Consider the following 15069-nt stretch of genomic DNA (forward strand, 5'->3'; position numbering starts at 1 on the left):
CGAGCCTGATAACACTCAATCCGTTGCTGAGCTTCCAATCTCTTTTCGTCGAGTGCTTCTAATTCCTCAAGGCGAAGACGAACATTATCTTCTCCACTGAGCCCTTCTTGAATTGCAATTCTTAGCGAAGGTATTTGACACTTAAGTGGAAGAACAGCTTCAACACCGTAAACAAGCGCATATGGGGTTGCTTGTGTGGGAGTTCGAAAAGTGGTTCGGTATGCCCAAAGCGCTTCTCCAATCCGAAGATGCCAATCCCTTTTCGATTTATCCACGATTTTCTTCAACAGATTACATAAGGTCTTGTTGAATGCTTCAGCGAGTCCGTTTGCGGCAGCGTAGTACATGGACGAATTGTATTGTTTGAAATGAAACTTTTCGCAAAGTTTGTTCATTGCTACATTGCAAAAAGGCTTACCATTATCGGTGATGATATACCGCGGGACTCCATACCGATAAATGATGTGCGAGCGGATAAAATCTACTACATTCTCCTTTTTGACCTCTCTTAGAGGAACCGCTTCGGCCCACTTTGAGAAATAATCCGTCGCTGCCAAAATAAAAATGTGTCCTCCTGAAGATTTTGGAAGCGGTCCAACTATATCCAAACCCCAAGCATCGAACGGCCAAGAAGCTACAGTTGGATGCAATGGTTCAGGAGGTTGACGGATGAAATTGCCATGGAATTGACAAGCTTGACATCTTCTAGCAAAATCGATACAGTCCTTCACCATTGTTGGCCAGTAATATCCCATTCTTTTAATGCGAAAGTGTAATTTCGGGCCAGATTGGTGAGCACCACATATCCCAGAGTGAGCCTCCTCCATTGCTTGCATGGCCTCATCTTCTCCAAGACATCGTAGAAACACCCCATCGAATGACCTTCGGTAAAGCGTCCTTTTGTAGTAAATGAAACGTGGTGCTCGACGACGTATATCAACCCTTTTCTTAGGATCTTCTGGTAACTTCCCATGATTAAGGTAATCAATGATGAGGTGACGCCAATCCTCCTTTTCGATCTCATGGACAAAAATATGATAAGCATTTTCTTCCTCACCATCATCATCTTCATCAAACATCGGAGGTATGACCCAACTTTGACATATTGAAATCTGATTTCGATGAGAAGGCAGAGTGATCATGGACGCCACCCTTGCCAAAGAGTCAGCTTGTTGGTTGAAATTTCTAGGGATATGTTCTATAGTGACATCGCCCAGATATCCCATGAGTTGCCTTGCATACTTATAATATGGGATCAATTCGGGTTTCTTGACATCATAAACACCAAGAAGTTGATTTACCACCAATTTTGAATCACCGTAGACTCTAAGATGCAACTGTTTCATGTCTACAGCCGTTTCAAGACCGAGAATCAACGCCTGATATTCAGCCACATTGTTGGAACACCGGCGTGTTAAAGTGAAAGAGTATGGCAATATATCTGCTTCAGGAGTATGAAAGATAATTCCTGCACCGGCTCCGTCACGGTGCGCGGCTCCATCGAAATACATCGACCACGGAGATTCGACCATAAACACTTCTTCATCGGGAAGTTCATCAGTCAACTCCCACTCGGCAGGTAGGGGATGATCGGCTAAAAAGTCTGCCAATATTTGTCCTTTGACAGCCTTCGCAGGTACGTAAATAATTTCAAACTGTTGAAACTGGAGGTACCATCTCGCGAGTCGATCAGACAGTACAGGTTTTGCCATGAAGTATTTAATGGGATTAGACTTAGATATGAGTCGAATAGTGTGTGTTTGAAAGTAATGTTTCAACTTCTGAATGACAAATATAAGTGCCAAACACAACTTCTCGATGGGCGAGTAGTTCAACTCATTAGATGTCATCATCCGGCTCAAGTAATACAGTGCATTCTCCTTACCTTCATCGTTTTCTTGAGCAAGTAAGGCCCCAACCGACCGTTCTTGAGCGGAAATATAGAGAATCAATGGTTTTCCTGGAATGGGCGCAGCCAGCACTGGGGGATTCATGAGATACGCCTTGATGCTTGTAAAAGCATTCCTACACGATTCATCCCACTCGAAGGGTACCCCTTTCTTCATCAGTCTACTAAAGGGTTGGCATCGCCCGGCCAAATTAGAGATAAACCTCCGGATATATGCCAACTTCCCTTGAAGGCTCTTCAATTCATGAATATTTCGCGGTTCAGGCATGTTCACAATGGCATCAATTTTAGATCGATCGACTTCTATCCCCCGTTGATGAACGATGAAACCAAGAAACTTGCCAGAAGTGACTCCAAATGCGCACTTCAAAGGATTCATCTTTAATTGGTATCTCCGAAGGTGTTGAAAAACTCTTCGAATGTCTTGAATATGATCCTCTCGCTTCTTTGATTTCACCACAAGGTCATCAACGTAGCACTCCACATTTCTATGGAGCATATCATCAAATATTCTTTGCATTGCCCTTTGATATGTCGCTCCAGCATTTTTCAAGCCAAACGGCATTACTTTATAACAATAAATTCCCTTGGGGGTGCGGAAGGCAGTTAGCTCCTCATCCTCGGGCGCCATGCGTATTTGATTGTAGCCAGACGATCCATCGAGAAAAGATAGTGCTTCATGCCCGGTTGTAGCATCTACCGTCAATTCTGTGATGGGGAGAGGAAAATCATCTTTGGGGCAAGCCTCGTTTAAGTCTCGAAAGTCAACACAAACTCGAATTTGCCCATTCTTTTTCCTTACAGGGACGATGCTTGAAATCCATGTTGGATATTTTACTTCTCGTATGAATCCGGTTTCAATCAATCGATTTATCTCATTTTCTATCAGAGGAATCAATTCGGGCCGAAAGCGCCTTTGCGTCTGCTTGACAGGTTTTGTTCCTCGCTTGACAGACAAATTATGAACGGCGACCCTTGGATCCAAACCAGGCATTTCTGAGTAATTCCAAGCAAAGACGTCCCTGAACTCGAGCAGCAAATCAACATACTCTTTCTCTTCTTCAGGAGTCATACAAGGCCTTATGTAAATTGGGCGAGGATCGTCACTTGTGCCAAGGTTAATCTTCTTTAGCACATCGACTGTATTTTTTACCCCTTGTTCAAGTTCAGAGGGAGCGTCATCCGTATCTTCTTCTTCTTCTTCGGGATCACTGATCGTAATATGATGACAGGAAACCATACTTTCTTGACCCTATTCTTCAAAAATGGTTTCAATTCTTACATTGAATAAGTCTCCATAGTGCATGAAGAAATTGGAGACTCGCTTTCTTGGTCCGTTCTTCTTTATTAGAGCAAGACTTTCTTCCTTGACAACTTGGCACTCTTGCTTTTTACTGCCTAATCTTTCATAGACGGGCGGTTTCAAATTTTTCGGCTGCGGGCCAAGTCTGTCAAACACAGAAGTACGCTTTGACTTATTTCCCAACCTATCGAACACAGATCTCCTTCGGCTTGTGACCTCCATTTCCTCGTTCACGTAGTTACAACTTGCCCTTTTGATCATTATACGCACTAGAGAAAGCGGTTGATAACCAAGACCCATCGACGAACTTTCAGCATTATAGCATTTTTTTTCAACATTTTCTGCGTAGGTGTTAATCCATGAGTATTCTCGCCAGTCATCTCAGGAGGGAGTTTGCCCAATGCATGCTTCTCATTTGGGTTATAACCGGCCTTAACAAGAAATCTATATGCGTTTGGATCAAAATCTTCTTGAGTCCGATTAGTTGGTAGTGAGTAATGTTCTACTGTCGGTTCTTTTTTTGGACGAACAAATCCTTGCAAGCTCGCTTTCTTACTTTTAACATACTCTATTTTGGTGAGTGGAACATTTAATGTATCATTCCTGATAAAAGAAGACTGACCTTCTTCTCTCTTTGATCTTGGAATATACTGCAAAATGGGTACTTTGAAATCTTGACTTTCTTCCTTTACTGATTCTTTTTTTTTTGTTTCTTTCTGAAGGTAAAATTTGGCGTCGGCAAAGTGACCCTCGGCCTCAGTGAAAGGTTTATCATCGGCAACAACCTTCTTAACTATACCGTCTCGATAATATTTGAAACATTGATGCAGAATAGATGGTATAATTTCATTCTTGTGAATCCAGGGTCGTCCCAAGAGCATATTATAAGAGGTTTTGGCTTCAATCATATGAATAACGCAATTGAAGACAACTCACCAATGAGCAATTCAAGTCTTATGAGACCAATTGCTCTTTGCCCCCCTTGATTAAATTCTTGGATCATGAGGCGGTTCTGGGAGAGTTCATCGCTTGATATTCCTAGTTCTTTCATAGCACGTACGGACATAATATTGACAGCAGATCCCCCATCAATGAGTATCCGATTCATCTTCTGTTCTCGGACATACGCACTAACAAACAAAGGTCGATTGTGGGTTTTGAACTCAACAGTTAAATCGTCATCATCAAAAATAATAGTCGTTGCACAATCCACTGGTGGTTTATCATCGATTTTGAGTTTTTCCTCAAATTTAGTGCCAATTTGTGTGATTTGAGGATTTTTAACTTTGACGACATTACAAGAAGTGAAATTATCAGTATCGTCATTTAAATATCCCTTGGGTATAAATTCTCTCAATGTCACGGGCTGTCGAATCTCTTGAAGGAGATGAAAATCTGAAGGAATCGGCGTTGTGGCCACCCCTTTTTATTTCTTTGTTGCATTTTGTTGTTTCATTGTCACTTTAGGCTTTGTCGAACGAATACTTTTCGAAAAGATGTACTTCTTTATTTTTGGCTTGTAAGTCCTTTTTCGAGTGACTAAAGTCCATCTTTCGTTGTCATCTCCAATAACGTATTCAATTGAGGATTTTTCAAGCTCCTTAGACAAAGTACTGCTTGATGTGGATAAAACTTTTATCGGACAACACATAGACCCAAACATTATTGTTGTTTGGTTTGTCGATACTTTATCCTCCTCGAGGAGGATTTTTCCTTGATGAGCTAATTCCATAATTTTGTCCTTAAAAATGAAGCATTTTATGAGAGGGTGACCAATCAGGCGATGATAACAGCAATAATTTGGATCATTGACCCGACTGGCTTCCTCTGGGCGCTTCATTTCAGGAAGTTCAAGGAGTTTCTCCTTGAAAAGATCATCAAACATCCCTTGTAAATCAGATTCAAGGAATGTGTATTCTTTTTCTTGCATCTCTTTCAAAGTGGGTCTTCTTTCCAACCTATTTTGAGGGGAGTCTACCCTTTCGGTGACCTTTCGGTTTACCTTGGTAGCAATATTCATGGGAGTTGTGTTTATTGCCATGGATTCCTTATTACTGAATCTTGAGGGAGGCTTGCCCTCTTTTTTATTTTCTTGCCTTTCATTGCTTTGACGAGGCAGCTGCACTCGCGGAGCTTGAATAGGAAGCCCATCAGTTGCATTGGCCGTGATGCTTAACTCCATATCATGAGCACGAGTAGCTAATTTTTTAAATGTGTTTGGGCATATACCCTGTAGAATGTAGCTTAGGCTCCAATGCATTCCTCGGATGCACATTTCTATGGTAGAGGGTTCAGACAGTCTGTCCTTGCAGTTGAGACTCAGACTTCTCCACCTATCGATGTAGTTGACCATAGGTTCATCCTTCCATTGACGAGTGTTGGTCAACTCCAGCATACTAACGGTCCTTCTAGTGCTGTAGAAGCGATTCAAGAATTCTTGTTCCAGCTGTTCCCAACTGTCGATGGACCCCGGAGTGGGATCAGTGTACTAATCAAATGCGTTGCCCTTCAAGGATCGGACGAACTGTTTGACTAGCAGGTCACCATAGGTTCCAGCGTTATTGCAGGTTTCGACAAAATGGTCCACATGTTGTTTTGGACTACCTTTCCCATCGAACTGTTGAAATTTAGGCGGTTGATATCTAGCAGGCATTGCTAGATTGTCAATTCTAGCAGTGTAAGGCTTGCAGTAGGTAAAGCTTGACTTTGAACCACCATCCTTTTTATCTTTGATCACGCCTTCAACAAGTTCCTTCAGTTGTTCCATGGGGATAGTTCCATCGGCGGTCTCATATACTTCATTTACCTTGTCTTTTCCTTTAGATGAGGGAATTTCACGCTCTTGGTGCTCCTTAGGGTTCGCATGACTTCCTTCAGGAGCGTGATCTTTCTGGGTGAGCAGTTGAGCAATAAGAGCATCTTGGTCCTTGATGTGTTTCATCATGGTCTCCATCATCTTGGACATGTTCGAAACTTGTTTTTCGAGACTTAAAATATTTGTCATCATAGCAGGCATTGCAGCAGAAGAAGCAGTAGAATCTTCAATAGAAAATCTTGAATGAAGAGTTTCATGTGAAGAGCCTGATCCAGTGCTTGATGAATCATCGTCATACTTAGAAAATTTGGATTCGGATCCAAATTCAAGTATGGCAAGAGCCTTCTCAATCGAGGCAGGAACGTCTTGGATTCCCATCGTGGAAGAATAACTCATTGGTGATGTTGAACCAAAGACGGGAGTTGGCGCCGATGGAGCTTCCATGCTACTTTGGGTGGAAGTTCTCGTCATACTCCTTGTCACAGGACCAATAGCGCGAGTATTGGTAGCAACATGTGCAGTTTCCTGAACAGATTTGACATTAGCAGTGTTGGAACGAGCAGTCACGGACTTGTTGTTCTTTGGTGCCATTGGTGATTTACGTAGTTGAATATTCGATGAGAAGAAATGGAAGGCAGAGATGGTCCCACCGGGCGTGCCAAAAATTTGTACGCGATAAAATTTCAAGTCTGCAGAAACAAGAAATATACACGACAAATATGTGATATATAAATCTAAGAAAAATATGTGAGTACAATCTCTGGGATTTTCTCGAACTTGTGGAGAGTTTCCCTCGATTCTTCTCCTCGAATGCTAATCCAAGGGTTTCGCAGCTTGTTCTTGGATCCGCCACTGATTCCTTCAAATCTTGATATGGAAGATTTGGAGGACTTGAAAATATTTGGAGGCTCAAGCCTTGATATATGGAAGACTTGAAGAACTTGAAGACCCAGACCTTCGTAGCTTAGAACTTCACCACTTGAGTGTATAAGATGCCTCCTGGTGTGTGTCTCTATATATCCTTGATTTGGTTGAGAGACCCCTATTTATAGCTGTAGCAAGAGGTAGAGGTTGAAGACCTGTGTACCACTTTACTTGTCTTGCAAGACGTGCAGTCATATTAGGACTGTGCCAGTCAAATATTATCTCTTCATTTTATATTTATTAATAAAGAGATAAGTAATTCATCGATTGGCCAAACTCGTGGGGACACGTGACGTGGCGCCGTTTGACTGACCAAGCTATTGCAGTATATAAGAAATATACTTGGATTAAACAACTCTAAATATTATCCCTTTAATAAGAAATAAATATTTAGATATTTATCTAATAGACATGTGACATGATGTGATTTGGTTGATGGAGATATCTCTGTAATTTGAATTGATTTGGAACACCTCAACTTGACACGTGGCCAAATATAATTGGCCATTTAATAACCAACCTTTCCAGGTGTACATGACATGTGGCAATATCCGATTGGATGAAAATAAACCATAAAAATGATTTATATACCAATGGTAATTTTTAGAATTTAATTAAAATTCCATTGTCTACACCTATCACATTTCCACTTCTAGTATTGCAGCCTATAAAGCCTATCGCATTTTCACTTCTTGACTTTTAAAATTTCAATATGCTCACAATATCTGCTATTCTCTGCTTCAAACACCAACAAAGTCATGCCACTACTAACAGAAGATAGAACAATAGAAAATAAATACTACTGCTGCTATTACTAATGCTACATTTTGACAACCCAATCACAAAGACGGGAATGGAATATCCAGGTGTTCTAGACTTTTGAGTAATAAGAACTAATCCAAAAGTATCAAAACAGAATGATATTAAATGGAAAGCCAGCAGAAATTCAATTCCAGATTGTAAGACACAAACTATCGAACAGATGGTAGGCATAAAAGAATAACAATCTAGGGAATTCAAAATTTGTCCAATAATGTAGCCAATATCAAATTGAGATAGAGAAATTGGACAAAATACTAGAAACCCAACTAATCAGCAATAGAAGTTCTATCCAATTGAAAATAATCGCCACGAACTTTAATGATTTGGTAACCTAAGAGTAGCAGAAACTTAATGTATAATTTTGGTTACCAACAACTCCAATTTGCTCCAAGTGGAAAGGGAATCAATGATCAGTGCTCGCTAGATGGAATCGAAGATGATGGCTGCTACAAACTTGAAACTGCATTGACGGAATAAGCTTGACTTAGTCACCACTAGACTTAGTCACCGCTACAAACTTAGTCACCACTTGGAATAAACCCCCTCCATCACCCACCTCACTCCTGCCCCATTTCCCACGCAGTCCCCGGAGAAGAAATAAAGCAATAAAAAAAGCTATCAATTTTGTCTAAAATGTATAGGTTACCTGGTAGTAATCTTTCTTCAGATGTTGTTGTAAGTAGGAGAAAGAGAAAGAAACAAGGGATTCGGTTGTGAGAGGGGTGAAGGATTTTGGTTTTTTACAGAGATAGTTAACCTGATTGAAGGTTTTAGGAGAGAGAACTAGGATGAACAAAGAGTAAAGTTCATTGCATTCATTGGCATAGTTAGAATTTTTCCCAAAAAAAAATGGCGCTGAAGTGTAGCGCCATTCTCTTTCCTACTTTTGTTTTTTACTTTTCACTTCTATTTGGATAAGTTAAATTGATATGACGTCGTACTTGTCGTTTTCTTTGTCACTTTAATGACGTTCCCTACTGCATGTTACATTAACTTTCTGTTGTGACACTTTTAGGAAAATGTCATATTAAGTGTGTGACTAAAGGTCATTTTTGTAGTAGTGAGGCAGGGGGCTAGCTAGAAATAACGAAAAGAGGCAGGAACTGCTCTCTGGGGCCTTCGTCTGGTTCTTCTCACGCGCTAAACCCCTGCACCGGTCACGTTCCTCTTCCATGGCGGTGGTAGGTGACCCATCTTCTCAAAGCCTTCTGGAGCCTCATAGGTTATTAGAGCATCGGTTCAAGGCCATTTCATATGACCATCAGGTGCCTTCCAGGGGCATCATTGACTCTACGGATATTGAGCTACTGAACAGGTTATTTCGGAAATCGGGTCGCCCGGTTAACTACAACAAAAAACTACAGGTATTATTATCTCAAGCTAAGTCCTCTCGCTCTTCTAATGAAAAGTCAGATTAGTTTTCTGGTTTGGAACGTGCGAGGAATCGCACGTAAGGACTCTCAAAGATATCTCAAACACTTGTGTGCTCAGCACCGTATTCGTTTGCTCGTTCTACTGGAGCCGATGACGGAAGGAGGGCAGGTCGATGCTATTCGCCGTTTCTTGAGTTTTACGAAGGCCGAGGCAGTGCTAGGCGGCAAAATTTGGCTCTTTTGGTGTGATGACTTGGTGATCCATTTCCACAAATTTGGCGATCAATTGGTGCACATGGAGATTAGGTGGTCGGCTCCACCTTCCAATTTTCGGCGGTTTACGCGAAATGCACAAGGGTGAGGAGGCGCCAGTTATGGGAGGCCATGGAGGTGGTTTCCGCTAGGTACCAGGGCCCGTGGATGGTGGCCGGCGATTTTAATATTATTTCAAATGTCAATGAGCGGTCAAGAGGTGCCCCGCCTAACCCTCGAAATATGAAGGAGTTTAATGAGCAGTTTTTAATTGTGGGCTCTCGGATGTCGGCTTTGAGGGGACGCAGTTCACTTGGACTAATGGTGTGGTGTGGCAACGTTTGGATAGAGCTCTGCATAATGGTGCATGGAATAAGTTGTTTGGGAGCTCTAAAGTTTTTCACCTGTCGCGTGGTCACTCAGATCGTGCCCTGTTGTTGATTAGGTGTGGAGATGTCATCGCTACGGCCTCCTCTTTCCAATTTTTGAATGTGTGGAGGACCCACCCCGAGTTCTTGGCAATCGTCCGGGAGGCCTGGCAGATTTCGGGGGGTGCCACAGGCATGAGGGGTTTTTTCTACAAGTCATGTAATACAAAAGCTAGGCTACGCAAGTGGAATTGGGACTCCTTTGGTAACGTATCCCAGAAAATTAGGGAGGCCGAGGACATTCTCCGTCAACGCGAAATGGAATATGACGTTAACCGGGAGGAGGTAACGAAGGCTAGACGGGGGGAGGCTAGAGCGACTCACGCTCGTGCCCTGGCTGTTGAGTGTGAATACTGGCGACAGAAATCAGCAATTAAATGGATTCAGGCGGGTGACGCAAATACCAAGTTTTTTCACTCGGTGGTTAAACAAAGGCGGAGTATGAATTTTATTACCCGAATTAAGGATGCAGCGGAGTACTGGATTGAGGATATGGAGGGTATAAAGGCCTCGGCTGTGAATTTTTTTAGCACCTTATTTTCCTCGAATCGAGAAGAGAGGGTGGCCCCACAATTGGAATTTCCTGTCCCAAAATTGAACCTGTTAGAAAACTTGGAGTTACACTCTATGCCATCCATGGAGAAGTTGAGGGATGTTGTTTTCTCTATGTCATCAGAGAGTGCACCTGGACTCGATGGCTTTAGTGCAGGCTTTTATCAAAGCTGCTGGTCGATAATTTGTGAGGATCTGCTCAATGCGGTACGGGAATTTTTTGAAGGTGGGCAACAACCTCGGGGGTTTACGAGCACGTCGATAGTTCTTATCCCAAAAGTAATGGGGGCTTCGCAGTGGAAAGAGTATAGACCTATTAGCCTCAATAACTTTAGTTCGAAACTGATATCCAAAATTTTGGCAAACCGCATCAATTGACTACTCCCCAGGTTGGTCTCCGTCTGGCAGACGAGGTTTGTGCCGGGCAGGAGGATAGCGGACAATATTTTGTTGGCACAGGAGTTGGTTATGGATCTAGATCGAAGGCTGAAACACCCGAATCTGATATTGAAGTTGGATATGGAAAAGGCTTACGACAGGGTTGAATGGAGTTTCCTTCTTTTCATGCTCAGCCAGTTTGATTTCGATGAGGGGAACGTTGATTTAATTTTCAATCTTTGTCGAACAGCTGGTTCTCGATTCTGGTGAATGGCTCCCCGGCAGGCTACTTAAATTTTCCAGGGGGTTCGCCAGGGGGATCCATTGTCGTCGGTTTTATTTATTTTAGTGGCAAAATTCTAAGGTCGGGGGTTGCAGTACCTATTTCAGCGTGAAGAGAGTAGATTTTATGCTTCCATCAGTAGTCGGGTTCCTTATCTTGCGTTTGCTGATGATATCCTGATTTTTGGCAGATGCTCTGAGGGCTGTCTGGATGCACTCTCCGACTTATTTAGTAGGTATCAGGTGTCTTCCGGCCAACGGGTTAATGTAGCCAAGAGTTCGTTGTTCATCTCGAATAGGGCTTCGGAGGATCAGACGCGTTTGGTAATGTCGAAGCTCCAATTCCGACAGCAGGTCCTCCCGTTCACCTACCTAGGTACATCACTCTCAAGGGGACGAGCTACTTGTTGCTTATTTGATGGCCTTGTGGCTAAGATGCAGGATCGGCTATTTCACTGGTGCTCGCGTCTGCTTTCCTCAGGAGGAAAGTTGATCTTGTTACGTCATGTGCTATCCTCCATGCCGATGTATTTGCTGCAGGTAATGTGCCCTCCCAAAGCTGTGATTCAAAAATTGGAGAGGATCTGTAATGCTTTTCTGTGGGACAAACTAGGGGTGCAGAGAAATCGAGTAGCTTGAATCGAGCTCGCGAGTAGCTTGGTTAGCTACTCGAATCGAGCTCGAGCAAATTCGAGCTCGAGTAGATCTCGAACTACTTGTTACAGTAAAACGAGTCGAGTTTGAGTAATTAATGGCAAGAAATTTTAGCTCGTCGAGTAGCTCGAGCTTGGTGGCCTATTTGTATATTTTATATATCAATTTACTCTTTTAGGTTTGTTAGTTAGAATATTTACGGGTTTAACCAGTTATGTTGTAATAATATTGAAGGGTGAATAAGTAATTTTGGCTTGTAAACTAAAAACGATGAAATGCATTGCAAACTCTGTCCTTCATTCGCCTTCTTCGTTCCTCTTCAGTCTTCAGTTCACTCTTCAGAGTTCAGCCTTCACTCTCAAATCCCAATCTCAGTCTTTGGCTCATCTCCTCAAATCTCAACTGTCACAACTCATAAGGCAGTCGAGACAGCTAAAGTTTTAAACACTTCCGCAGTTGAAGAAGGCTTGAAGCTACTCTTCCTTCTTCCTTCTCCGTAGCAGTAGGTCGCACCGTAGCAGTAGCAGCGTGAGCAGCCCACCAATTTCAACAGCTGCATTTGACAAATTGAGGTACTTATTGTGCATTTGTGTAGTAAATATGTGCATTATGAGGTTAAATTTTATAAGTCTAATATTAATTTTTAATCTCCAAACCCTAACCAAAAAAATTGGGGGCTGCAGCCTGCGATTCAATATATTCCATTTGCGTATCCCATTCCCTCTCCATTGCTATACTGGACCTTTGAGGAAATGGAGGGCAGCTCTTGAGTCTTGACTTAGAGCAAGCTGATGTTGTTGTTGTTGCTGTTCTTGTTCTGATTCTGCCTGAGAGTTTGTTCTTGTTCTGCTTGCTGTTGTTGTTGCTTTGATCAGAAACAACAGTAAGCATTTGCTATTGCTGTTGTTGTTGCTTTGATCAGAAATTGCATGCCTTTCGATAATTGCATGCTGCTGCTGCTGATGATAATTGCATGGCTTTCGAAGGATTGCTGGTGGGATTCAGGAGGCCTATTTTTGGACTTGCATTGAGTTGTTTCTTTCATGAAAGGGGGCGAACAAACAGGTTGACAAATTACAGGATCATCAAGTTCGAGTACTCGAGCACAGTACTGTGCTTGAGCTCGATCGGATGCATGTCAAGTTCGAGTACTCGACTCGAGCTCGAGCTCGATATGCATCCGAGCTCGATCGAGTCGAGTATGATCTTACTCGTGCTTGTCTCGAGTCAATCCCGATCTTCATTGCTCGAGCTCGATCCCTGGTGGATGTTGTCGAGTTCGAGCTCGAGTAGGCTACTACTCGAGCTCGACTCGGCTCGATTTCACCCCTAGGACAAATTCGGAGGGGAGAGGGGCATTCGGTGGAGGTCTTGGGACAAGTGCTGCTACCCTGTTACCGAAGGGGGTTTGGATTTCCGATTGTTCACCAATATGAGCAGGGTCTTTGTCTGTAAGCTGTGGTGGAGATTACGGATGAGGGACTCCATCTGGACAGATTTTATGCACTCTAAGTACATAAAGGGGGAGCATCCCATGGTGGTTAAGGTTAGTCGACCACCATTATCCTGGCATCGATTGGAGAAGATTCATGAGGTGGCTGAGAGCAAAATTAGATGGTGTTTGGGAAGGGGGTTCGTGACTTTTGGTTCGATCGTTGGTTAACGGATCGGCCCTTTGCTAAGATAGTGGCATTTACGGATCCTCCACATATGCTGTTGGCTGAGTTCTGTGGCGATTAGGGATGGATCTTGGGGTTGCTAGCAAGTTGGTTGCCCCCCCATGTGGTACAGCAAGTCCAACAAATCCAGTTGTTCCCCGATCAAGAAGATTATATGGTGTGGGGGGACTCGCCGTCTGGCGACTTCTCCCTCAAATCAGCGTGGGCTGCGGTTCATCAGAAACGAAACTTATCAGCAGTGGATAGCCGTATTTGGAATGCGATTGTTCCTCTGAAAATTTTCTTTTTTGTATGGAAGGCCCTATAGGGTCTGGTCCCAGTGGACTCGGTTTTGCAGAATTGGGGGATTAGCCTAGCTTCTTGTTGCTCGTGCTGCTCGGCCCAGGGGGAGTCATTGGTGTACCTTTTCCTTGTTGGGCCTATTGCTGCGGAGGTGTGGCAGTATTTTAAAAGGAGATTTGGGATACTATGCTCTAGCTCTTACTCAGTCTCGGATATGTGCTTGGCATGGTTTGACTCGTCGTCAGGTGTGGGGCGGGATCATATTAGGGTGATGCTTCCTTGCTTAATTATGTGGTCCTTATGGACAGGCCGTAATAAAGCAAGGTTCGAATGGGTGACTTTTGATGCTTGAGGTGTTGTTTGGAAGGTGGAAAGTTTGGTGATACAGCTAGGCCGAGCGAAGGTGCTTAGGACGGCCCATTTCAGAGGGGACCCGGATGATCCATAGAGAGCTCTGGCTACCCTGTGCCGCTCAAAAGTTCAATATGTGGCTGTTGTGTGGAAGCGGCCACCATGGCAGTTCGTGAAGCTAAATACGGATGCGAATGTCAGTCGTGGCCAGGGAGCGGGGGGAGGCTTGCTCCGTGATCACGAGGGCAAGGTCATTTTTGCTTTCCACAAGGAGTTCGGGGAGACGGATGTCCTTACAACGGAGAGCCTGTCACTACTGCATGGCCTCCAGTTGTGCTCTATGGCGTTTAGGGGGAGGTTGCTGGTGGAAGTGGACTCACTCTCCCTGGTCTCTCTGGTTACCTCAAGGTGTTCCTCAAAATGGCCACTATGTAATTTTGTACGACAGATCCAGGAGATGCTTAAATCCTTATCTGCTTCTATTCATCACAACTTTAGGGAAGCGAACAGTCCGGTCGATATGCTGACAGGGTCTAACTTGGGGGAGGACTGGACCACTACATCCTTGGCCAACCTCCTAGGGGAAGTAAGGGCTGCGGTTGCACTAGATTGTAGGGAATTCTCAAATGTACGGGTCCAGCGTGTTCGGGAATAGTGTCCCTTCGCGCTAGCCTCGGGGTTTTGGCCCTCTCCATGTACTCTTCTCTGCATGCTTGGAATAAAAGTAAAAATTTTGGAAAAAAAACCATAATATTTTATTAAAGCCAAAACTAAAACATTCCAGTGCATACAATGTAGGAGTAGTTCTTTCCTGTGCCTTATGAAGCAACTAATTTTGCTTGGTGAAAGTGCTGTTTATACATGATATAAGCATTTCCCCATCATGCTTTTTTACCATGTAACCTAAATTTCTAATAGCATACCACTTTGTAATTGATTCTTATTCTTCTTCTTCTCTTTAGCAAAAACTCCATATACGGGGAAGGGATGCAGCCTTCTATTTTATTAATATAAAAAATAAATAATGGAGGATGACATATGACTTGACCTCTAGTACAAGAATAA

At 43.2% G+C, this 15069-nt stretch overlaps 1 protein-coding gene across 1 annotated transcript; it reads left to right on the forward strand.

Annotated features, from left to right (window-relative positions):
* Positions 1-8945: 8945 nt before the first annotated feature.
* On the forward strand, positions 8946-14659 carry LOC113780469. Its single transcript, XM_027326268.1, has 7 exons — positions 8946-9088; positions 9748-10683; positions 10768-11009; positions 11121-11414; positions 11480-11624; positions 13133-13238; positions 14159-14659. Exons 1-7 carry the CDS (start codon positions 8946-8948, stop codon positions 14657-14659), a joined length of 2367 nt encoding a protein of 788 aa, XP_027182069.1.
* The last annotated feature ends 410 nt before the right edge of the window (positions 14660-15069 follow it).

Source organism: Coffea eugenioides, chromosome 8 (assembly GCF_003713205.1).
Source record: "Coffea eugenioides isolate CCC68of chromosome 8, Ceug_1.0, whole genome shotgun sequence".
Taxonomy (NCBI): domain Eukaryota; kingdom Viridiplantae; phylum Streptophyta; class Magnoliopsida; order Gentianales; family Rubiaceae; genus Coffea; species Coffea eugenioides.

What these genes read in the sequence shown, in the direction of transcription:
- LOC113780469 (XM_027326268.1), top strand. Translation starts at nt 8,946, where the DNA reads ATGGCGGTGGTAGGTGACCCATCTTCTCAAAGCCTTCTGGAGCCTCAT. An exon ending in CAATCTTTGTCGAACAGCTG is followed by an intron (nt 11,010 to 11,120) that starts GTTCTCGATTCT and finishes CAAAATTCTAAG; the next exon opens with GTCGGGGGTTGCAGTACCTA. An exon ending in CCTCCCGTTCACCTACCTAG is followed by an intron (nt 11,415 to 11,479) that starts GTACATCACTCT and finishes GCTAAGATGCAG; the next exon opens with GATCGGCTATTTCACTGGTG.